This window comes from Microcaecilia unicolor, chromosome 12 (assembly GCF_901765095.1).
Source record: "Microcaecilia unicolor chromosome 12, aMicUni1.1, whole genome shotgun sequence".
Classification (NCBI taxonomy): Eukaryota; Metazoa; Chordata; class Amphibia; order Gymnophiona; family Siphonopidae; genus Microcaecilia; species Microcaecilia unicolor.
This window is the reverse complement of record NC_044042.1, coordinates 102,166,567-102,191,433: the sequence shown is the minus strand read 5'-3', so window position 1 is coordinate 102,191,433 and position 24,867 is coordinate 102,166,567. Positions and strand designations below refer to the sequence as shown.

Below are 24,867 nucleotides of genomic sequence, written 5' to 3'. Positions count from 1 at the left end.
CAGGTGTCTGTGTGGGGGAGGCTCAGTGGGAAGACCTGTGAAAGTATTTAAGCTGGAAGAAGTGTGCCCAAGGGGCTGGAATAAAGAACTGCCTGATGAACAGCCTGTTGGCTGTTGTTGAGAACTGTCTAATCTGCATCTAATTTGCATATGGAGAACCAGGTCACCCTGAGTAAGAAGGGGGTAGCACACTAATCTGCATCTAATTTGCATATTGAGAACCAGGTCACCCTGAGTGAGAAGGGGGGTATCACAACACCTACACTATGAATGGTAGTAACCTGTATTTCTAATTTATTAAAGGGTATAATTTATTTTAATTAAATCAGATTCATGTTCCTTCAAATTGACACATTTCAGGAGAAAAGTTAGGAGTCCCTACAAATCCGTGCAGCAGCAGCAAGTCCAAATATTCTTCAAAGAAACTTCACCAGAAAGTTCTCCGGAAACAAGTGATTGTAAATCCAAGTCAATTGGAAGTCCAGTTGGGCATGGAAAGGGTAACTGTTTCTCACTGGTCTGAAAAGGACTCCAGGGCACCTCAGTGATTGAGAATATAAGTTCTTGAGTATTTATCTCTGGCTCAGCCTTATCTGCCTCTTTGGTTTCCTTCTGAATTATGTCCTTTTTAGTTAATTCCTGTTTTTTGCTTCAGTTTCTCTCCCTAGAATTCTGGCCGAATAACATTATATCCTATTTTTCCTAATATTCTGATTTGGATTTATTATGTTATGTTGGATGTGATTCTGATGTCATGATTTTTCTAATATCATGTATTTTGAAATTGCATAAAAGTAAGAAGAAGAAGCTAAGCAAGTGTTCAGGGGCCAGTGGCAACTTCTGGAGACCTCTGGAGCAGCCCCTCATCATCATTCTGGCATTACTTTCCGTTATTCTCGCCCTTATTACCCAAGCTCATGATAGAAAGGGGGAAGTGGATGGCAGATAGGGCCGCATGCTTGAAGGACAAGACATTTCTGAAAATGTTGATGATGTTTTGATGTATTGGATGGTGTATGTGAGGGTGGGACTTATTTTATGTTTGCTGTTTTATTTGTATTTTATGTATGTTATCTTGTACTCCACTTAGTTATAGGCAGACTATTTTTACTGCTTTGTCTATTGCTTATGTTTGATTTATTCTTACTGTACACCGCCTTGATGGCTTCTTTTACAAAACCACGCTAGTGATTCCCATGCGGCAAATGAGAAGAAGCCCGTAGGGATTGAATGGGCTACTGAGAATCAGCACCGCAGCTTTGTAAAAGAGGCCCTGAGTGAATTCCTTCAAAAAGGCAGTAAATAAATCCTAAAAAATAAGTAGACGAAGAGAATACTTTTGGAAATGCCCATTTCCTTGAGGGATACCAGCAGTGTTGAGGCCTTGCATGGGAAGATATTTGGAGAAGCGCGTTGGGATCCAGTGTGGCCCCAAATTAAAAATTAGTGAAGACAACTAAGCTGAGCGTTTGCAAGTTACAATAAATGAGAGAGGGGAGGTGACTGACCAATCTACAGTTAAAATACAGGATTCACACACAGGATGGGATCGGAGAAGATGCAATTGTATACAAAAGAAGAAATGAAGGAGAAACATAAGAGAGACTTCACAATTCTCTTATTCATTATTCATTGCAGGTCCATGCCAAAAGATAAAAACGAATAGGGGCTGTAAAGTCATTTATTCAGTCCATATAGAGAAAATAGGCTTTGAGCAGTGATTTGAATTTGCTAAGAATTTGCTCTCTGAGCACACCACCTGAACTCTCATCCACGCTCTCATTACCTCTCGCCTTGACTACTGCAACCTACTCCTCACTGGCCTCCCACTTAACCATCTATCCCCCCTTCAATCCGTTCAGAACTCTGCTGCACGTCTTATATTCCGCCTGAACCAATATACTAGTGGTTAGGGTGGTGGACTTTGGTCCTAAGGAACCGAGTTCAATTCCCGGCACAGGCAGCTCCTTGTGACTCTGGGCAAGTCACTTAACCCTCCATTGCCCCATGTAAGCCGCATTGAGCCTGCCATGAGTGGGAAAGCGCGGGGTAAAAATGTAACAACAACAACATCACCCCTCTCCTCAGGTCACTTCACTGGCTTCCAATCAGATACCGCATACAGTTCAAACTTCTCCTTCTTACCTACAAATGCACTCAGTCTGCAGCCCCTCATTACCTCTCTACCCTCATCTCCCCTTACGTTCCCGCCCGAAACTTCCGCTCACAGGACAAATCCCTCCTCTCAGTACCCTTCTCCACCACCGCCAACTCCAGGCTCCGCCCATTCTGCCTCGCCTCACCCTATGCTTGGAATAAACTTCCTGAGCCCTTACGCCAAGCCCCCTCCTTACCCATCTTCAAGTCTTTGCTTAAAGCCCACCTCTTCAATGCTGCGTTCGGCACCTAACTTTTTCAGGAAATCCAGACTGCCCCAATTTGACTGCCCCTATCAGACTGACTGTTCACGTGTCCTTTAGATTGTAAGCTCTTTGTGCAGGGACTGTCCTTCTATGTTAAATTGTACAGCACTGCGTAACCCTAGTAGCGCTTTAGAAATGTTAAATAGTAGTAGTACTAAGAGAGTTTTCAGATCTAAGATAATAGCAAGGCTGCTCCAGATATGGTTCCGGCTTTGAATATTCAGGTTAAATTCAGCCCACAACGGTCAGTGGGTTAAAATGCTGAGTGCCATGGGCTGAATATTGGGTGGAAATATTTTTTTGAGATTGTTATTTTTGTGTGTGTTAAATAGGGAATTAATGTTGCTATTAACTTGTACCTCCTTCCTTCCTTTCTTTTCTTGCTCTTTGTGCAGTCACTCCATGCTTTCATGCCTCTTATGAAGGTGCAGTAGGACATGTTGAACGGTAGCTTCTGGGATCTGCAGCCTTTCTGCATGTGTTTGCCTCGGCCTGTCCTGTGCTCATAGGATTACATTATGCCCCTTATCGCATGTTGCAACAAGCTAGTTACAGCCCAAGTTCCTCAAAACATCTTAAACTCTAAAATTGCAAAGATGGTCTGCTGTCTCCCCATGCCCAGACCCAATCACACCTCCCAGAGCGCCCATTTTTGAGGCTCTTCAGTGAAACTAGATGACTATATTTAACCATTCAACGGGGCCTGATTTTCAGCTGCATAAGTCCCAAATATATAAGAAAATCTACCTGGCTGGGTAGCATAGAATGGGGCCATCCCCAGATTTTCATTGCAGACTCTCCAGGCACTATTCCCCGGATTCTACACATGGCTCCCCAAGTTGAGTACCAGACTTTGAGCGTGCTTCTGAGATGTGTGTTCAAATAAATTGGATAATGAGCTCTGAACCATCAATAATTGGGTGTGCACAACTAATTATCAATGTTAATTAGCACTCATTAAAATTTGTGCATGATGCCATACTCCCATGACACTTATCTGGAAAGGGAGTGTGGCCATGGGCATGTTGGGGACATTCCAAAAAGTTTCAGAATGCTGCTTACCCACCCAACTTGAGTGCAGGCATGTCGACCAGGCTTCAGCAGGCATAAGTCTGGTGCGCAAAGGTTAGGTGGGGGATCTGCGCTAAATGCTATTCTCGTGCCCTCATACCTGGGGGGGGTGCGTTGGGCGCTTCGGGGGGTGTCCGGCAGGCAGCACCAGTGACTGGTGGGATGGAGGCGTGGGGTCCTTTGCTGTACGCAGCATGCTGTGGCGGGGGGGGGGGCGTCATGGCGCAGGTTTCTTTCCTCATGTGTGTGTCTGTGATATTGGGAAAGGGCTCTGCACCCACATTTTTGATGGTGTTGGCCCATCGTGATGTCAGCTACCTGCTCCTTCTTCTGTCAGCTCCGTGGTTTCTTTGGCGCTTTGGCAACAGCTTTTGGCTGCTTCTGCGAGTGCACTTTCGTTTGTCTGACTGCTTTGACCACGCTGTCTACTGCCTGCCTTGACCTGAGCTGACTTCTGACCATGCTGCCTGCTGCATGTCTGGACCTGAGTTGTCTTCTGATCACACTATCTGCTGTGTCTGGCTCCAGACACTGACATTTCCTGGCTGTGGACTAGTCCTGCTGGCTGTCTGAACCCTGAGGGCTCAACCTTTGGGGAATGACAGCTGGTCAAGGTGAAGAACACAGGGGTTTGTTAGCTGTCTTTGGTCCACTTGGACTAGGACTTACAGCTCACTCCAGGGCTGGTCAGTACAGCTATGCTAGTTGAGGTGAACGGCGTTCATAGAAATAGTGCTTAGCTCTGAATTTTCTGGCGCCTGACAGAGCGAGAGCAATCCTGACCATTATCTGCTTAGTAGTCAGTCCACTAGTTGGATAATTATTTGGCTAAGGTTATGCAATCACCAACGAAGAGTAAGCCCTGTAGATAGTCATTGAGGGGAGTGACTGGGAGGTCATTTGGGTGGGAGGAAGCCCAGCCCACAGAAGTGTTTATGAAACAAAATGCAGAGGAAAAGTGCCTACTTCAGGGGAGACGGAGTTAAGAGATGATAAAAGTGTGTGTTCACCCTTGATTCGGGTCTTGGTTTAGTTTTCTTTTCTTTTGCTGACTGTGGAGTGGTCATTTTGCACTAAACAGTGTGTGGTTGCCCCCGAGACAGCTTATGGTTAACTGCCAGCTTTGCTTCCCACAGAGGATTTGAACCTGAGACTGAGTTTCCTGGGGTCGAAGAGAATCATCCCACCCACTAACCCTTCTTTCCCCAGGTGGAGCCAGCAAAGAGTCTGACGGAGACTGCCTGGGAGGCTCCAGACCACTCAGACCCCAGACCCGAAGCACCCAGGTAGGGGGGTGTTACATTTAGGCGGCAAAAGGCTGCCCAGTTAGCCATCTGGATATTGGATGGAATATGTACGGATATTCAGCACCAATTACTTCCATCTGGATTTAATTCAGCCATTCTGACCAGCGTTCCAAAACATTGCTGACTGTCCCAGCTGAATTGTTTTCTTGCCTTTGCCCTATTACCATGAAAAAAAAACATCCAAAACCTATTAAAGTGAACCCAAACGTCGCTGCTAGTAGAACATAAAATCCATAAGATCCTCAGCTTAAATACAACTCAAATGTAGTAACAGCCAAAGTGGTTGGAGAGTTTCCAGGGCACCGAGTGCATCTCATGCACGTCTAGCTCAGTAAACATTCTGCCTGCTTGGGGACACACAGACACACTCGGCATACTAATGATTTCAGTTGTTAGCAGGCCTGTTCCTGAACGTCAGGGAGAGAGAAATCAACATTTTTCTCTTGCATTGTCCAGAATTTCCATATACAAGGAGTTGCCGATATATGCAAGGTACACCCTCATGGATATTCATTATAGATATCCCGAATACCACACTTCAAGGACAAGGGGGGGGGGGGGGGGGGGGTAGTTTACTTTCCCTTTATAGTTAATGTGCTAACTTTCCAGTGGTAAATTTTGCAATGCTAGTATACTATGCTGGAGTAGGCTGGTAGCCTCCCCAGCCTCAACTGCAAACTTTCCTTCCTTTCCTCCCACTTGTTCACTGCCACCTTCACAAGGTTCGCTGCTTCCCCAGGTCTGATGCAGCAAAAAACAGAAAAGAAGCATGGGCTCATTCAAGGACATTTAATAAGACAGGAGACAGCATGAGACTATCTGGCTCATTATATGGATTGAAGCCAGTAGGTGGACCTTGCCGCCATATTGAGTGACCCAAAACATTTGCAGGCGCTATTGAAAACAATAGCAAACTTCTGAGGTTTATATTGTTTTATTAAAGCTCCTTGGTTTTGCATTCTTTCTTTGGGGGCTTTGGGGAGTTTTTTAGGGGCTTGTTTTGGGTACACCAATATGGCAGCTGCACCGGGGAGTGGGGGGATACAGCTTCAACCTTTTGATGTCATGCCATCTCCTGTCTTATTAAACCTCCTTGGGCTCATTGCTCTATGTATGCTACTGCTAGCTCTGCTGGTCCTGCCCTTCTGAAACAGGAAGTCTACATCAGAGGAGTGAGACTAGCAGAGCTAGCAGGAGCATGTCCACAGCACTGGCTCCATGCATCTTTTTTGTTTGGGTTTATCTTGCCACAGCATACCTGGAAAGGTGGATGAGAGGGAGAGAAAGAGAGAGACAGAGGGGTGATGATGGATGGCAAGGGTGAAAGGAAAGAGAGAAGAGATGGTGGGTGGCAGGGAGAGAGTGAGAGAGTCAGAGGCTAATGCTGGATGGTAGTGGGAGAGAGAAAGAGACAGAGAAGACATGCTGGATGGTAGTGGAAAGAGGAGAGATGTTGAATGGTAGGGGGAGAGAGACAGAGAGGTGATGCTGAATGGCAGGGGAGCAAGAGAGACAATGGAGATGCTGATTGGTTGGGGGGGGGGAGAGATGAGATACAGGATGGTAAGAGGGAGTGGAGAGAGTCAAAGAGAGAGGAGTTATAGGATAGTGAGGGGAGGGAGAGAAACAGAGAGAGATAGGAGACACTGGATGGCAGAGAGGCAGGAGAGAGAGATTGAGAGAGAGGAGATGCTGGATGGCAAAGGGAGAGAGAGAGATTGAAAGGAAATACTGATTGGCAGAGGGGTGGGAGGAAGAGAGAGGAGATGTAGGATAGCGGTTGGGAGATAGAGAGGGGGGAGAGAGATCCATTATTGCTTGCCTTCTCTTCCATGTCAATGCCACTGCTGCTAAGTTCACAAGCTGTGTAGTATGGAGGAGAGTGAGCCGTCCAGCCATTTTCCGTGCAGTTCCTCTGTATCAAAACTGCAACAGAACAAAGAACATTTACACAGGACCTTATACCATAGCAAGGAAAATTTGAGCTCCCCAATTGATCATGTAATGTGTGGGTTGGGTCTGAAACAGTGTCAAAAGCCATGAGTGGGCCCGAGTGGGCTAGGGCACACACACTTTGAGCTCAGCACACCCTTCCTGAGCAGGTGGGGATCCTGAAGCAGTGCCAGCTGAAGAACTCCCCAGAAGCATTCTGAACTTTCTCCCCTGCTGCCTGACACTGGTACTCAGCATAAGCTCAGTTTTCAGGCATGTGCAAAACCTGAGCACACACTGGGTGATGATGTCAGGCAGCTCATTAAGCCACGAGGAACAATTCCCAATCCATCACATTGGCCAGATAGACCTTCTTCCAAGCAGCAGACTTGTACAGACTTCTCTAATCTCAAAGCTGAAAAGAATTTCAGGTTCCAGGATAGATCTAAACTCACCATTTTTTATCTGTCACTTTATGGACTCCCAGAGAGGAGTTATTAGAGGTCATAAGTATTGCCATACTGGGACAGACTGAAGGTCCACCAAGCCCAGCATCCTATTTCCAACAGTGGTCACAAGTACCCGGCAAGATCCCAAAAGAGTACAATACATTTTATACTGCTTATCTTAGAAATAAGCAGTGGATTTTCCCAAGTCCATTTTAATAATGGCTAATGGACTTTTCTGTTACTAAGCTATCCAAACTTTATTTAAACCCCTCTAAGCTAACTGCTTTTACTAAATTCTCTGGCAAAGAATTCCAGAGTTTAATTACACGTTCAGTGAAGAAATATTTTCTCCGGTTTCTTTTAAATTTTCTACTTTGTAGCTTCATTGCGTTCTCCCTAGTCCTAGTATTTTTGGAAAGAGTAAACAAGCGATTCACGTGTACCCGTTCCACCCCTCTCATTATTTTATAGACCTCTCCTCGGCCGTGTTTTCTCCAAGCTGAACAGCCTTAGCCACTTTAGCCTTTCCTCATAGGGAAGTCGTTCCATATCCCTTATCATTTTTGTTGCCCTTCTCTGTACCTTTTCTAATTCCACTATATCTTTCTTGAGATGCGATGACCAGAATTGTACACAATATTCAAGGTGCAGTCGCACCATGGAGTGATGCAAAGGTATTATAACATCCTCATTTTTGCTTTCCATTCCTTTCCTAATAATACCTAACATTCTATTTGCTTTCTTAGCCAAGGCCGCAAATTGAGCAGAGGGTTTCAACTTACCATCAACGATGACACCTAGATCCCTATCCTGTTTTAAATTTACTACACTGTAGTTTCGTCGCATGCCCCCTAGTCCTAGTATTTTTGGAAAGCGTGAACAGACGCTTCACATCCACCTGTTCCACTCCACTCATTATTTTATATACCTCTATCATGTCTCCCCTCAGCCTTCTCTTCTCCAAGCTGAAAAGCCCTAGGTAGGTGGGATAAGGGGGCTAGTACTGGGGCAGGGGCTGAAACTGTGGGGACTGGAGGCTTAAAAGGGGACAGGGAGAAGTGGCTGGGGCTGAAGCTCGAGGCTGGTGAAAGAAAAGGGCTGGGGTTGAAACTGGGGACTGGTGGGATAGTGGGGATGAAACTGGGGGCTGAAAGGGGGGGCAGGTGGGAGATGTGGGCTGGGGCTAGAGCTAGGGGCAGAGAGGGGACAGATCCTGGATGGAAGGGGGAGCAAGAGGGAGGGCAGACCCTGGATGGATGGGAGAGGGAGGGCAAATGGTGGGTTGAAGGGGCAGAGAGAAAGGGCAGACGGGCAGATGGTGGATGGAAGGGGCAGAGATAGAGGGCAGATTTGGATGGAAGGTAGAGAGAGGGCAGACACTGGATGGAGGGGAAAGCAGAGAGGGCAGACACTGGATGGCAGAGAGAGAACAAAGACAGATGTTGGATGGAAGGAAGGCTGAAAAGAAGATGAGGAAAGCAGAAACCAGAGACAACAAACTGTAAATAAAATATATATTTTTATTTTTTTGCTTTAGGATATAGTATTGTAGCTGTGTTAATAAATGTTTATAATAGAACATGTAAATAAGATAATCTTTTTATTAGACTAATTTTAATACATTTTGACTAACTTTCGGAGAACAAAACCCCCTTCCTCAGGTCAGGATAGGACACTGTAACACACTATACTGTATTGACCTGAGGAAGAAGGTTTTGGCCTCTGAAAGCTAAATGTATTAGTCCAATAAAATGGTATTATTTTATTTTCTATATTTGTTTTATTTCTATTTGTTAATTTGTAAAGTGGTGATTGGTATTTGTTAGTTTTCTTCAAATTTACATCTGCTGTCTTTATATTTTGCACAGTACTAGGGGACATTTTCTGTTTCTGTGGTGTTGCATTGTATGCAGAGTCTGGCATCTTGGGGGTTCAGTTTAATTTTTGTCTAAATAGAAAGTTTATGATTACTTATTCTATAGTGGATTAGGGTGTATCTGTGTTTGTGAAAAAGACATGGCTTTCGGTTGGCATTGACTGTGCAGGATCGACGATCTGTACTATTCTGTCTGGTTTCGTTTTACAATAGGTGAATTGATGTTCTAGTGCTCACTGTAGTGTTTAAGATGCTTTCCGTTTCCTCTTGTGATTCGTAGAAATTACTGCTTATGGTATGGTAGAATTGCTCTATAGGTCCTCAGTGTTTTGTATTCTCGGTATGCCTAGTACTGGATTTTGGAGGGGGGTGTTAAAAAATGATCAGCCCCGGGTGTCAACTACCCTAGGTACACCACTGCCAGCACCGCAGTCGTCTCCCTCCACCACCGGGCCGGACCCCCCTGAATTCAAATCATAGTGCCTCACCTCGACCTCGCTCTGTGTGAAAGAAGTGCAGCAGCGACAGTCTGCAGATCACCTCCCTTCGGGCCTTCCCTCCCTGTGTCCCGCCCTTGCGCAAGTTACGTCAGACGAGGGCGGGACACAGGGAGGGAAGGCCTGAAGGGAGGTGATCTGCAGACTGCCGCTGCTGCGCTTCTTTCACACGGAGCGAGGTTGAGGTGAGGCGCTATGATTTGAATTCAGGGGGCCCGGCCTGGTGGTGGATGGAGGGGGGCGGGTGGAGAGGGGGCGGCGATGATGACCTCGGGGGGCGGGGGGGCCGGGGGCGGCCTTGTCTCGGGCTTAGCCCAGTCTCTCGGCGGCCCTGAACCTTGCAACAGGTAGCTATAGTTTGGGTTCCTCTTTCCCACATGCATCACTTTGCACTTGCTCACATTAAACGTCATCTGCCATTTGGACACAGTCTCACAATTTCGTAAGGTCCTTTTGTAATTTTTCACAATCCTCTTGCGATTTAACAACTTTGAATAACTTTGTGTCTTATGCAAATTTAGTTACCTCACTAGTTACTCCCATCTCTAGATCAATTATAAATATGTTAAAAAGCAGTGGTCCTAGCACAGACCCCTGGGGAACCTCACTATCTACCCTTCTCTATTAAGAAAACTGACCATTTAACCTTGCTCTGTTTTCTTTTCACCAGTTTTTAATACACAATAGAACACTCAGGGCCGTGCCAAGGGTCTGTGGTGCCCCCCGGCAAGGGATCGGGTGCCGCCCCCCCCCCTGCAGGGGATCGGGTGCCGCCCCCCCCGCAGACAAGCGGTTGGAGCACGCCCCCCCCCCCCCATGAAGATGATCGCTGTCCTCTCTCCCCCGCCCTCCCGCTCCCATGTCCCAACTGCCCGCCCTCTTCTCCCCCCAACAAAAAAAAGAGAAGGAAATGACGTCAGAAGAAGGCGGGACATTGAGCGAAGGGAAGACTAGTAGAGACGTCAGGAGCGCCGCCTCCTTCACTGACGCTGCGCCGTTCGCTGCCCTGCCAGCCGGACGGAGGTAAATTTAAAAGAGATTTTGTTGGGGGAAGAAGAGGGCGGGCAGTTGGGACATGGGAGCGGGAGGGCGAGGCAAGCATGGCGCGGCGGGGCGCCCCCCCAGAGGACGGCGCCCCCTGCCACGCTTACCTCGCTTACCGCGTTGGCACGCCCCTGACAACACTACACCTCCTATCCCATGACTCTTCCATTTCCCTTCCCTAAATCCATGTTGGCTTTATCTCATTAATCCATGCTTTTGAATTTGCTATTTTATTTCCGATCTGACGAAGAAGGGCAACCTTCGAAAGCTAATCAAGAAATGTATTAAGTTATGTCCAATAAAAAAGGTATCATCTTATTTTCTTTTCCATGTTTTATTTTGTTTGATTTCTATTGATAGAATTTGCTATGTAATTTTGCCCAGCACCGACGTCAGGCTTACCAGTCTATCATTTCCTGGATCACCTCTGGAACCTTTTTTAAAAATCGGTGTTACATTGGCCACCCTCCAGTCTTCCTGTACCATGCTTGATTTTAAAGATAAATTACACATTACTAACAATAATTTTTTATTTATTTTTGTTACATTTGTACCCTGCGCTTTCCCACTCATGGCAGGCTCAATGCGGCTTACATGGGGCAATGGAGGGTTAAGTGACTTGCCCAGAGTCACAAGGAGCTGCCTGTGCCTGAAGTGGGAATCGAATTCCGTTCCTCAGTTCCCCAGGACAAAAGTCCACCACCCTAACCACTAGGCCACTCCTCCATTGTTGCTACTATTTGAGATTCTACATGGAATGTTGCTATTCCACTAGCAACGTTCCATGTAGAAGTCGGCCCTTGCAGATCACCAATGTGGCCGCGCAGGCTTCTGCTTCTGTGAGTCTGACGTCCTGCACATACGTGCAGGACGTCAGACTCACAGAAACAGAAGCCTGCAAAGCCTTCTACATGGAATGTTGCTAGTGGAATAACAAGATTCCATGTAGAATCTCCAATAGTAGCAATATTCCATGTAGAATCTCCAATAGTAGCAACATTCCACGTAGAATCTCCAACAGTAGCAATATTCCACGTAGAATCTCCAATAGTAGCAACATTCCATGTAGAATCTCCAATAGTATCTATTTTATCTTTGTTACATTTGTACCCTGCGCTTTCCCACTCATGGCAGGCTCAATGCGGCTTACATGGGGCAATGGAGGGTTAAGGAGCTGCCTGTGCCTGAAGTGGGAATCAAACTCAGTTCCTCAGGACCAAAGTCCACCACCCTAACCTCTAGGCCACTCCTCCTTTCTGATTATTTTATTCTAATTTCTCAACTTATTGGCTATAGGTTTAGCTACCTGATATATCTATTCTTGAATTTATTGCTTAATTAATTTGTCCTGTGAATCTGTATTGTGGTGCACTTCTCTGTCTTCTAACCCTGCCCCCCTCCCAAAAAGACAAAAACAAAAAAAAAACCTCTTTCCTTTCCTGCCTAGCTCTGACAGTAGAGAGGATACCGCTTCTTGTCCTGTAGCATTCTAACTTTGTAGACAGGTTCTGCCAGTCCTAGGCAAAATAAACAAAATAGTCTCCCAACTGGTTATACATTTACATTTTACATTGATGAAACTGTTATAATTATTGGGAATATTTAGATTTACTAAAGGAAAGTTAAATTCTAGTAGAAATTGAGTGTTGAATCAACAAATTGTTTGATCAGACTGTATCAGACTGGTCACACCTAGAGAACTTTTTTTTTTGATACAGCACTTGGCTGACTCACTGTGACTTGCAGGCTTATTTTCGAAAGAGAAGGGCGCCCATCTTTCAACACAATTCGGGAGATGGGCGTCCTTCTCCCAGGATCGCCCAAATCACCCTAGGAGAGATGCATCCGTAGTCAGTGAACCACTTACTGTGCGACCATTTTAGGGGGGGGAGCACTTACCGTCACCCACTTCTTTGCGGCTGAGGAATTTGGAATGGGTGTCCCAAGATCAAATTGGAGCGAATCGTCCACCAGCAGAGTGAAGTGCAAAAGCTGGCGGGCAGTCAGATTGCATCTTCTAGAATCCCCGTAGCCTGGTACCACTGGGAAGCTAGGGTCCACTGAGCTGGTCTCATGTGAAGACGTGCTATGGGAGTCACATGGACTGTAGAGGCCATATGGCCCCGGAGTCTCAACATCTGCCGAGCTGTGATCTGCTGGGACGCTCTGGCCCAGGAGGCGAGGGATAGAAGTGTCTGCGCCCTCGCCTCGGGGAGATAGGCTCCCCTTGTCCCTGCCTTCCTTGTCCCTGCCTTCCTGCTCACCCATTACTTCCCTCACCTGTAACTGTATTATTTAGATTGTAAGCTCTTTTGAGCAGGGACTGTCTCTTTGTATCAGGTGTTCAGCGCTGCATGCGTCTGGTAGCACTATACAAATGCTAATAATAATAATAGGCATGAGCCGTCTGGGAATTCAGCAGGGCTCCAATAAATTTGAGTGACTGGACTGGGCAGAGATGGGACTTCGGGTGGTTTATCACAAACCCCAGTAGCTCCAGAAGTTGAATAGTCCTCTGCATGGACTGTAGAGCTCCTGCCTCCGAGGTGCTCTTCACCAGCCAATCGTCGAGATAAGGGAATACATGCACCCCCAGCTTGCGTAGCGATGCCGCAACCACCACTAGGCACTTCGTGAACACCCGTGGCGCGGAGGTGAGCCCAAAGGGCAGCACACAATACTGGAAATGCTGTGTCCCCAGACGGAATCGCAGATACTGTCTGTGAGCTGGCAGTATCGGGATGTGGGTATAAGCATCCTTTAAATCCAGGGAGCATAGCCAATCGTCTTTCTGAAACATGGGGAGAAGGGTGCCCAAGGAAAGCATCCTGAACTTTTCTCGGACCAGATATTTGTTCAGGCCTCTCAGGTCTAGGATGGGACGCATCCCCCCTGTTTTCTTTTCCACAAGGAAGTACCAGGAATAGAATCCCAGCCCTTCTTGCCTTGGTAGTACGGGCTTGACCGCATTGGCGCTGAGAAGGGCGGAGAGTTCCTCTGCAAGTACCTGCCTGTGGTGGGAGCTGAAGGACTGAGCTCCCGGCAGGCAATTTGGCGGAGCGGAGGTCAAATTGAGGGCGTACCTGCACCACACTATTTGGAGAACCCACTGGTCGGAGGTTATAAGAGGCCACCTTTGGTGAAAAAATTTCAACCTCCCCCCGACCGGTAGATCGTCTGGCACGGGCACTTGTATGGCGGCTATGCTCCCTTGGATCCAGTCAAAAGCCAGTCCCCTGCTTTTGCTGGGGAGACGCAGGGGCCTGCTTGGTCGCACGCTGTTGATGCGAACGAGCGCGCTGGGGCTGAGCCTGGGAAGGCTGTCGGGAATGAGGATTGTACCTACGCTAGGTGTAAGCGTAAGAAGCAGTCTTCTTTCCCCTGAAAAATCGCCTACCTGAAGAGGTAGGTGCTGAAGGCGCCCGGTGGGAGAGGTTGTCAAGGGCGGTTTCCCACTGGTGAAGCTGTTCGACCAACTGCTCGACTTTCTCATCAATCAAAAATATTATCCCCCCGGCAAGGGACATCTGCCAGCCGCTGCTGGGTCCGATTGTCCAGTTGCCAAAAGTACCTTTCGTACATTGAGGACTGAATTCCTGACTCTCATAAACCCCACTTGATGACCTCCGATCAGCGTGCTCATGCAAGGTGCTAGATGGTCTGCTAGGACCCGGGCTAGTATTTTTAAATCCACGTTAATGAGGGAAATGGGGCGGTACGATTCCACCCTATCACTGGGTTTACCCGGTTTTGGGATTAAAGTGATCAGTGCCTCATTTTCTCCTGGAGACAAAAACCCCCTCTCTATCACCGCCTCAAAATATTCAATGAGTGGGCCACTGAACTGTATCAGTAGGGCCTTATAATATTCTGCCGAAAACCCATCCGGGCCTGGCGCAGAACCCAACGGGAGAGACTTAAGCACTCTCTGAATTTCCTGTGCCTGTAATGGGCTCGAGAGCCTTCCCTGAGTGGCTTGAGGAAGGCAGGGCAAACCCGCATCGACCATGTAATCCTCTACTGCCATGTCAGTAAAGTCTCCCTCTCCCGAATATAGTTTGGAAGAATAAAGTGGAACACTTTGGCAATCCCTTCCGAGTTATGGAGTCTAGTCCCGCTAGGTGGAGTTATTGATGCGATCAATTTCCGTTGACTACGTGATCTCGCCATCTGGGCTAGAAGCTTTCCTGGTTTATTCCCATATTTGTGATAGTGAAGGCCTCTCACTGCTAATCGTTTTTGGGTTTGTTCATGAATTAACGAGTTCAAGGCCACCCTCGTGGAAGCCCAGAGATCGCGAGACTCCTGGGAGGGATTCCGTAGGTAACCTGCCTTTGCCAAGCATAAATTACACTCTAGCCGAATTATTCCTGCTGAAAGCCTCTTTGCCCTAGTGCTCATGTATGCTATTATAGCCCCCCGCATTACTGCTTTAGATGCTTCCCAGAAGATTACGGGGGAGTCATAGGAGTCTAGATTGTTTGCTACATACTGCTCCCATTGGGCTTGTATATCTTCTTTAAATTTGTGGTCTCTATGTAAGTAAGAAGGGTACCTTCAAGAGTATCCCGACTCTCCCGGGGCAGTGAATGTCAGCTCTGCCCAGATCAGTGAATGATCTGTGATTTCTAAAGGACCAATCTCTGCTTGGGTAACTCTGAAAAATAGGGATTGGTGTACCAATATATAGTCTAGCCTTGACCAGGACTGATGGACTCTGGACTGATGGGTATAATCTACTGTGGAGGGATGAAGTAGCCGCCAAGGATCTACCAAGTCTAGGGACTGACACAAAGTGGATAGCCCCCTCTCTCCCCTTCTCTCGCCCCGCTGTTTTCTGGTGGATCTATCCACCTCTGGGTCCATCGTCTGATTAAAGTCCCCCGTCCACACCCAGGGTGCGTCAGAGTATTGCAGACCTAGTGATATTAACGTTTGAAAAAATGCAGGGGAATAAATGTTTGGGCCATATACAGCGCACAAATACAATTTTTGACCATGTAAAGTCAGGTGTACTAACACCACTCTACCTTCCTGATCTTTATATATCAGCTGGGGTTTACAGAGAATACCCTTCTTAATCAATATCGCTACTCCACTTTTTTTTTTACTCCTGAGGAGTAGAAGCATTCCCCTACCCATTGTTGTTTTAGCTTCTCGTGCTCTCGATCATTCAACTTTGTCTCCTGGAGACAAGCAATAGAGGCTTTGTGGTGTTTCAACTGGGTTAATATCTTGGTTCATTTGATCGGTGATGAAATACCCAATACGTTCCAAGATATCAAACGTACTGGGACCTTATCCGCCTCATAATCGAAAGTGAAAGACGCCCATATTTCGACCCAAATCGGGAGATGGGCGTCTTTCTCGCATGGGTGCCCAAATCGGTATAATCGAAAGCCGATTTTGGGTGTCTTCAACTGCACTCCTTCGCGAGAACGAATAAAGTTGACAGGGGCGTGTCAGAGGCGTGGTGAAGGCAGGACTGGGGCGTGGTTATTGGCCGAGGAGAGATGGGCGCGCTCGGCCGATAATAAAAAAAAAATAGGCATTTTTTAGCGAGAATTTAGGTCACTTCTAACTTCCAGGTGCTGGGACTACTGAACTAAGCTCCTGCAAAAAGGACAGGTTTATTCTGACCCCTAAATCCCTTACTTCTCAAATTGACTGGCTTAGGTGAGAAACTACCTGATATTTTGTCCTAAATTTTTAAGGCTTGTTGCTTAATCAATTTAATTAGCACTGGGAAACCTCTCTTTCTGTCTTTCTTGCTTTCTTTCTATTCCTGCCAAGCTCTGATAAAGGGGAGGGGCATTTTTACATAGCTGAAACTGCTAGAATTATTGGCAATATCTAGATTTATTTAAAAGGAAAGTTATTAATATCTAGGGTAGTTTTAAAAGTTTAATAAACTGTAAGGTCCTTGATCAGACACTACCATTTGGGTCCATTAAGCTAGAGAATTCCCTTGATAGCAGCACTTAGCTGACACTTTGGGACTTATAATCCCACCCACCCCAGGGTTTTCCACACATTTATAGACAAACCAAACCTCATTAACTTTACTCCTCAGTCATACACAGGCAGTCTTGCAGGCTGATACTCCAACATAGTACACCTGTTCATACCCATTTCAACCAATCAGGATGACTTTTATTCTCTGCAATAATTGTGCTGCTTTAGTTTCAAGGCAAATCATCTGGAAACTTAAAGCTTGTCCTATCTGTCTTCAGCTATCTACTTTAAAACAAGAGCTCTATAAAGTAATGCAAGAATTAGATGCAATTAAAGCAACTTATAGGACTGTGCAGAATCATAACTTCTCACCACTGCCTCAGAGAATAAAACCACAAAGGAACAGATGGCTCACAGTAGGCTCAGGCAGAATTCGTCATGTGACACAGAAGCATCTGCCCACACAAGTGTTGCCACTACAAAATTATTTTGCTCCACTACAGCACTGTGATGTTCCTGAAACTAAAATTGAAGCAGAAAAAAAAGAAAAAGCAAGGAAGAGGGAACAAAAAGAGGAGAAGGTACCCAAAGAGAAAAGACACTCACAAATCACTAAACCCAAAATACATACTAGGAAATGTAGTTGGAAAGCAATGACCACAAATGCTCACAGTCTAAGCAATAAAATTCATGACCTTCAAGCCCTGATGTTGGAGACTGACTTGGACATAGTTGCAGTCACAGAGACATGGCTCCATGGTTCCCATGAATGGGATGTAAACATACCAGGCTATAATCTTTTTAGGAAGGATAGAGAGGGACGTAAAGGTGGAGGAGTAGCTCTGTATGTGAGAGATGATATCGCAGCAACTGAAATGACAGGGAAGTGGGGAAAGGAAGAAGCAATATGGATCACCTTAAAAAGAGAGGATAGAACCTTGGTCCATGTGGGTGTTGTCTACAGACCCCCGACACAATTGGAGGAACTGGATAAAGATCTGATCGCTGATATTCAGAAGTTGGGGAAGAAAAGAGAGGTTCTGTTGTTGGGAGATTTTAATCTGCCGGATGTAGATTGGAAGGTTCCTTCTGCAAAATTGGAAAGAAGTAGAGAGATTGTGGATGCTTTCCAAAGTGCTCTGCTCAGACAAATGGTGACGGAACCCACGAGGGAGGGAGCGATGCTGGATCTGGTGCTCACAAATGGGGATAGTGTGTCAAATGTCCGAGTGGCTGCGCACCTGGGAAGCAGTGACCATTAAACGGTTTGTTTTGATATAACAGCTCATGTGGTTAGCGGCCACTCTAAACTCAAAGTCCTGGACTTCAAGCAAACTGACTTTAACAAAATGGGGGAATACCTGAGGAAGGAGCTGATGGGCTGCAAGAACGCACAACATGTGGAAGGACAGTGGTCCAAGCTGAAAGAAGTAATAAACAGGGCCACAGACCTTTATGTAAGGAGAGTAAATAAAAGCAAGAGAAAAAGGAAACCGATATGGTTTTCAAAGCAAGTGGCTGAGAAAATAAAGGCTAAAGAGTTAGCGTTCCAGAAATACAAAAAATCTCAAGTAGAGGAACACGGGGAGGAATACCGGATGAAACTGAAAGAAGCCAAGAGAGAGGTACGTCTGGCGAAGGCGCAAGCGGAAGAACAAATGGCTAGAAATGTACGGAGGGGAGACAAAAACTTCTTCAGGTATATTAGTGAAAGGAGAAAGACTAAAAAGGGGATTGTGAGACTAAAAGATACAGCAAAACGCTATGTAGAAAATGATGAAGAAAAAGCCAATTTGCTAAATAGATACTTTTGTTCTGTTTTTACTGAAGAAAATCCTGGGGAAGGACCGAGAGGGACTGGCAAAAGTACACCTGAAAACGAAGTGGACAAAGCCATGGGGCCGGACGGGATCCACCCCAGAATACTGAGGGAACTCAGAGAGGTTCTGGCGGGTCCTCTTAAAGATTTGTTTAATAAATCCTTGGAGACGGGAGAGGTTCCGAGGGATTGGAGAATGGCGGAGGTGGTCCCTCTTCACAAAAGTGGTGATAGGGAAGAAGCTGGAAACTACAGGCCGGTAAGCCTCACTTCGGTTATTGGAAAAGTAATGGAAGCCATGCTGAAGGAAAGGATAATGAATTTCCTGGAAGCCAATAAGTTGCAAGATCCGAGACAACATGGTTTCACCAAAGGGAAGTCGTGCCAAACGAATCTCATTGAATTCTTTGACTGGGTGACAGGAGAATTAAATCAAGGACGTGCTATGGACGTCATCTACTTAGATTTCAGCAAGGCTTTTGACACGGTTCCCCACAGGAGGCTCTTGAATAAACTAGAAGGGCTGAAGATAGGACCCGAAGTGGTGAACTGGATTAGGAACTGGTTGACGGGCAGACGCCAGAGGGTGGTAGTAAATGGAGTTCGCTCGGAGGAGGGAAAGGTGAGTAGTGGAGTGCCTCAGGGATCGGTGCTGGGGCCCATTCTGTTCAATATATTTGTGAGTGACATTGCCGAAGGGTTACAAGGTAAAGTTTGCCTTTTTGCGGATGACACCAAGATTTGCAACAGAGTGGACACCCCGGAGGGAGTGGAAAACATGAAAAAAGATCTGAAGAAGCTGGAAAAATGGTCTAACGTTTGGCAATTAAAATTCAATGCGAAGAAATGCAAAGTGATGCACTTAGGGAGTAGAAATCCAAGGGAGGCGTATGTGTTAGGTGGGGAGAGCCTGATAGACACGGACGGAGAGAGGGATCTTGGGGTGATAGTATCTGAGGACCTGAAGGCGATGAAACAGTGCGACAAGGCGGTGGCCGTAGCGAGAAGGTTGCTAGGCTGTATAGAGAGAGGTGTGACCAGCAGAAAAAGGAGGTTTTAATGCCCCTGTATAAGACGTTGGTGAGGCCCCACCTGGAGTATTGTGTTCAGTTTTGGAGGCCGTACCTTGCGAAGGATGTTAAAAAAATGGAAGCGGTACAAAGAAAAGCTACGAGGATGGTATGGGAGTTGCGTTCCAAGACGTATGAAGAGAGACTTGTTGACCTGAACATGTATACTCTGGAGGAAAGGAGGAACAGGGGTGATATGATACAGACGTTCAAATATTTGAAAGGTATTAATCCGCAAACGAATCTTTTCCAGAGATGGGAAGGCGGTAGAACAAGAGGACATGAAATGAGATTGAAGGGGGGCAGACTCAGGAAAGATGTCAGGAAGTATTTCTTCACGGAGAGGGTGGTGAACGCTTGGAATGCCCTCCCGCGGGAGGTGGTGGAGATGAAAACGGTAACGGAATTCAAGCATGCGTGGGACAGGCATAAAGGAATCCTGTGCAGAAGGAATGGATCCACAGAAGCTTAGCTGAAATTGGGTGGCGTGGGGAAGAGGGGTTGGTGGTTGAGAAGCTAGGATGGGGGAGGGCAGACTTATACGGGGTCTGTGCCGGAGCCGGTGATGGGAGGCGGGACTGGTGGTTGGGAGGCGGGAAATATTGCTGCACAGACTTATACGGTCTGTGCCCTGAAAAAGACAGGTACAAATCAAGGTAAGGTATACACATATGAGTTTATCGTGGGCAGACTAGATGGACCGTGCAGGTCTTTTTCTGCCGTCATCTACTATGTTACTATGGACCCTTTTTTCTCACGAACAGGTCCCAAAAAAGTGCCCTAAATGACCAGATGACCACCGGAGGGAATCAGGGATGACGTCCCCTGACTCCCCCAGTGGTCACTAACCCCCTCCCACCAAACAAAAAGAACTTTAAAAACTTTTTTGTTCCAGCCTCAAATGTCATCCCCAGCTCCATCACAGCAATATGCAGGTCCCTGGAGCAGTTTTTAGTGGGTGCAATGGAGTTCAGGCAGGTGGACCCAGGCCCATTCTCCCTTACCTGTTACACTTGTGGTGGTAAATGGGAGCCCTCTAAATCCCCCCCCCCCAAAAAAAAACCTACTGTACCCACATGTAGGTGCCCCCTGTTGTACACCGCCTTGGGTAAATCTCTTCGTAAAGGTGGTTAATAAATCCCCACTAATAAATACATAAAGTGGCCTTAGCATGTCCTTGCACAGGCCATTTCTTCCGCATGGTGTAAAGGGGAGGACAAGGGGGTGGAGTAGATGGAAGTGGAAGGGGAAGAAGTGAGGAGACTCAAGAGCAGAAGGAGACAGAACAGAGCCTTGCCTTTACTACTTCCCTAGAGAGAGAGAAGAGAAAGGGTAGTGCCTCCTGAAAAATGGAGGAGAGAAAAAGACTACACTACCCAGCAGCCCCGGCACAAGCCCTGGTACAGAGATTACCTTCCCCAGCAGGCCACAGGGGAGAACTCTGACAAAGCAAGGGAGGGGCCCCTGGAGGGTAATCAAGTGAAAGAGGAACAGCTGAAAGGTGGGTGGGACGAGGAGCCTATGGAGTGGCAAGAGGCTGAGGAGAGAGAGAGAGAGAGAGAGAGAGGAGAGCCCGGAGGAACCAATGGACCTCACTGCCTGGGCTCAGTCCTTAGGGAAAAAGCTGAGAAAGCAGGTGAACTCGTGGTATGGCAGCTGGGCTGTGAGGGGAAAAAGAAAGGGTCATGAGGGAGAAGGGTCAGTGTATTGAGAGAGTGACCCAAGAAAGGGTGGGACCTTTTTTCTCCCCAAAGCGAGTTCAGGCTGTTTTGAACTGTGTGTTAAAGAGTGCTGTTTGAAGAGGGATTATTGACTCCCCCTGTGTGAACTATTCACAGCGGGAGGAGGCTGTTTGTGGGAAAGTGTTTGCTCAAGCCTGAAGTTGTTTATTGGGAACTGTTTGCCAAAGCACCAGGAGGAAACCGGGAGCAGTTTCTTTTCCGACTGCCCTTCATGGACACTTTCTCCCTTTCCAAAGGGGAGGGGGGGGGGAGAAGGAGAGCACGGGGCTGTAGACTGCTTAAGGTGGAACAAACTGAGTTCTGGAGGCAGTGGAGTGAAGTTGGTTTTTACCCTACTGTGTTGTGGCTCTAAAAGGATAAACAGTGGGATTGTGTTTTGTTTTGGTTTTTTTGCCTGCTTTATTTCTGAACTGCTGGGCTGTGAATCCCAAGAGAATAAAGATACTTACTGATTTTTGCTTTCAGGAGTTTGGATTTCTTTGAGCCCTGCCCTGTGGACTGCAGTGGGCTAGGAGGCTGAGACAGGTATCCTGATTCTTAACCGGAGCGGCCAGGGCAGAGGCAAGATCCTGAGGACCCTCGGGAGGAGGGACGGATCTTTTACAATGGGTAAAATGGCCACAAGCTCATTTTCCCATCAGTGACTGAGCCCCTACTGCCACCTATCTTGTAGGCGGTCAGGACTCATGCACTAATCATGCACTAACTGATTAGCACAGAGCATGCCTACTCTCTGCCCCCTGAATCAACCCCCAGCAGCGATCACAAAATTACCATGTCCCATGGTATGGCCATTTTTGCTGAGGGAAGCTCAAGTTAGTGTTTACCTCTGCTTAGTAAAATGACCCCTTTATAAATAAATGAAGAGGAGCTGCTATAAATGACTGCATCTAAGTGTTGGAGATACATGTGTATCGTATCGTATTCTATACGGTATGTGTGTAAATGTGAGTCCACTCAGACTCTGCCCACATATTTACTCACCTGTCAAATACAAGCTAGGCAACACATGCATGTATTTACAGAATAGTGCTTAGGCAGAATATTGGCAACATATGTTAATATGGGCACATATACACACATATATGGTAGAATTACAAACATACACCCTTATAGTTAGTGCCTATAAAATTTCCCCTGTGCTGTCAGTGCTATATAGTGATATGCTGTTAATTTCTGATCAAGATATTATGGACTCTCACAAGTCTCCACCATGTGGTGAGACCTTTTTCTTTACAAGAGCCCAACTGTGCTCTACAACATATCAATGATGCTGTAGAAAAGAGAGGACAAACTGGATGATCAACAAGCTTCTTAAAAGACTACATTTGAGAATTTTCATTTGTGCTGGTACAATACCTTTTGGTTTCTTGAGGACTGGCAGAATATCAGGACATGTCACACTTAGCGTTTCGCCAACAGGAGAGGCTGCCCAACAGTTTACACCATCCCACTCGCTCCAGCATCCTGCAAAGCAGTTGAACAAGGGAGAAGGTCATCTATTCTCTCAGAGTCTCAGACACACACCTCACTCTATAAAGTGTAGACACCTTTAAAGTTCTGTTCTATGAGGCTAGAAGAGACCTCTAGTGGAACTACATAATAACATAGTAAATGACAACAGATAAAAGACCTGAATGGTCTATCCAGTATGCCCACCAATCACAACCATTATCTAAGTTTAGTTTAGTTTTTAAAAATGTAATATTCCTCTCCACTCATTATTTTATAGACCTCTATCATATCTCCCCTCAGCCATCTTTTCTCCAAGCTGAAGAGCCCTGGACGCTTTAGCCTTTCCTCATAGGGAAGTCACCCCTCCCCTCTATCACACACGAAACCAAAGCTCATATAATAACTCTTCCTCTCTACGATTCCCTAATGTGTCTATATACACAAACCTTATTACATAGTAACACAGTAACATAGTAGGTGATGGCAGAAAAGACTTGTACAGTCCATCCAGTCTGCCCAACAAGATAAACTCGTATGCACTACTTTATATGTATACCTGACCTTGATTTGTATCTACCATTTTCAGGGCACAGAACATAGGAGTCTGCCCAGTACTAGCCCTGCCTCCCAACCACTGGCGCTGCCACCCAATCTCGGCTAAGCTTCTGAGGATCCATTCCCTCAGAACAGGATTCCTTTATGTTTATCCCACGCATGTTTGAATTCCGTTTCCATTTTCATCTCCACCACATCCCGCGGGAGGGCATTCCAAGCATCAACCACTCTCTCTGTGAAAAAATACTTCCTGACATTTTTCCTGAGTCAACCTCATTTCATGTCCTCTAGTTCTACCGCCTTCCCGTCTCCGGAATCTACCACAACATTACTGTATTTGCTCATATTGGAACTGGTGAATGCCTGTACGGTACTATGTAAGCCACATTGAGCCTGCAAATAGGTGAGAAAATATGGGATACAAATTAACAAATAAATAAAATAAATGTGTGTTGCCCTTCTCTGTACCTTTTCTAATTCTACTATATCTTTTTTGAGATGCGGTCACCAGAATTAAACACAATATTTATTTATTAATTATCTCATTTGTACCCCACAGTTTCCCAACAATGTCAGGCTCAATGTGGCTTACAATGCACCACAGAGGCAAGTGCCAATGTAGTAAAATGAAACTAATACAGCAAATCTACAAGTGATAATGGGGATAGAGGGCAAGCTGGTAGGGAAGGGAATATGTCCAAATGTCTTTAGTTTGGCGTGCGTCCAGCAGTGGAGTCACTGGGAGAGCCAGCAGGGTAGGCATTTCTGAATAACATGGTCTTCAGTGATTTCCAGAATGTTGAATGATCTGCAATGGTTCTGATGGACCTTGGTAAAGAGTTCCAAAACTGAGTCCCAAGGAAAGAGAAGGAGGTAGCGTACACAGTTTTGTACTTGACTCCAGCGCAGTTCGGATAGTGGAGGGTAAGATACGAGCGGGCAAGATGGGACGCATTCTGGAGCGGTAAGGAGATGAGATCTATCATGTAGCCAAGTACTTCGCCGTAAAGTATTTGGTGTACTAGAGAGCAAAGTTTGAAGGTAATACGTTCTGTGACAGAGAGCCAATGTAACTTTTTTCGAAGGGGCATGGCAGGCTCGAACTTAGAATTACCACAAACCAATCTTGCCGCACCACGGAGTGATACATGAAAAAATCCCCACAGATATCCAGAAATGTTTAATAATGCCTTCTGTTATATTACTATCATGTATTCCACTACCATGTAACCCTAAATCCTTCTGTAATACCAAAGGACTATTCTTATTTCCACTATCCATGATGTATTGTAAGCCACACTGAGCCTGCAAAGAGGTGGGAAAATGTGGGATACAAATGCAACAAATAAATAAAATAATAAATAAATACAAAGGCATTATAATGTCCTCATTTTTGTTTTCTATTCCTTTCCTAATAATACCTAACATTCTGTTTGTTTTCTTAGCCACCACCGCACACTGAGCACATGGTTTCAACGTATCATCAACGTTGATGACCTAGATCCCTTTCTTGGTCGGTGATTCCTAATGTAGAACCTTGCATGATGTAGCTGTAGTTTGGGTTCCCTTTTCCCACGTGCGTCACATTGCACTTGCTCACATTAAACGTCATCTGGATGTCCAGTCTCTCAGTCTCGTAAGGTCCTCTTGTAATTTTTCACAATCCTCTCAC

At 46.2% G+C, this 24,867-nt stretch overlaps 1 protein-coding gene across 1 annotated transcript in view; it reads right to left on the bottom strand.

The window, feature by feature from the left end:
* The window catches only part of LOC115481407 (vasoactive intestinal polypeptide receptor 1-like), a 141,053-nt gene that overhangs the window by 46,138 nt on the left and 70,048 nt on the right, over window positions 1-24,867 (bottom strand). The window contains exons 4-5 of the mRNA XM_030220494.1: window positions 22,545-22,652; window positions 6,624-6,727 (exon numbers count right to left, since the gene is read on the bottom strand). Coding sequence (XP_030076354.1) covers window positions 6,624-6,727; window positions 22,545-22,652 — 212 coding nt within the window. The remainder of the gene's footprint in view (window positions 1-6,623; window positions 6,728-22,544; window positions 22,653-24,867) is intronic.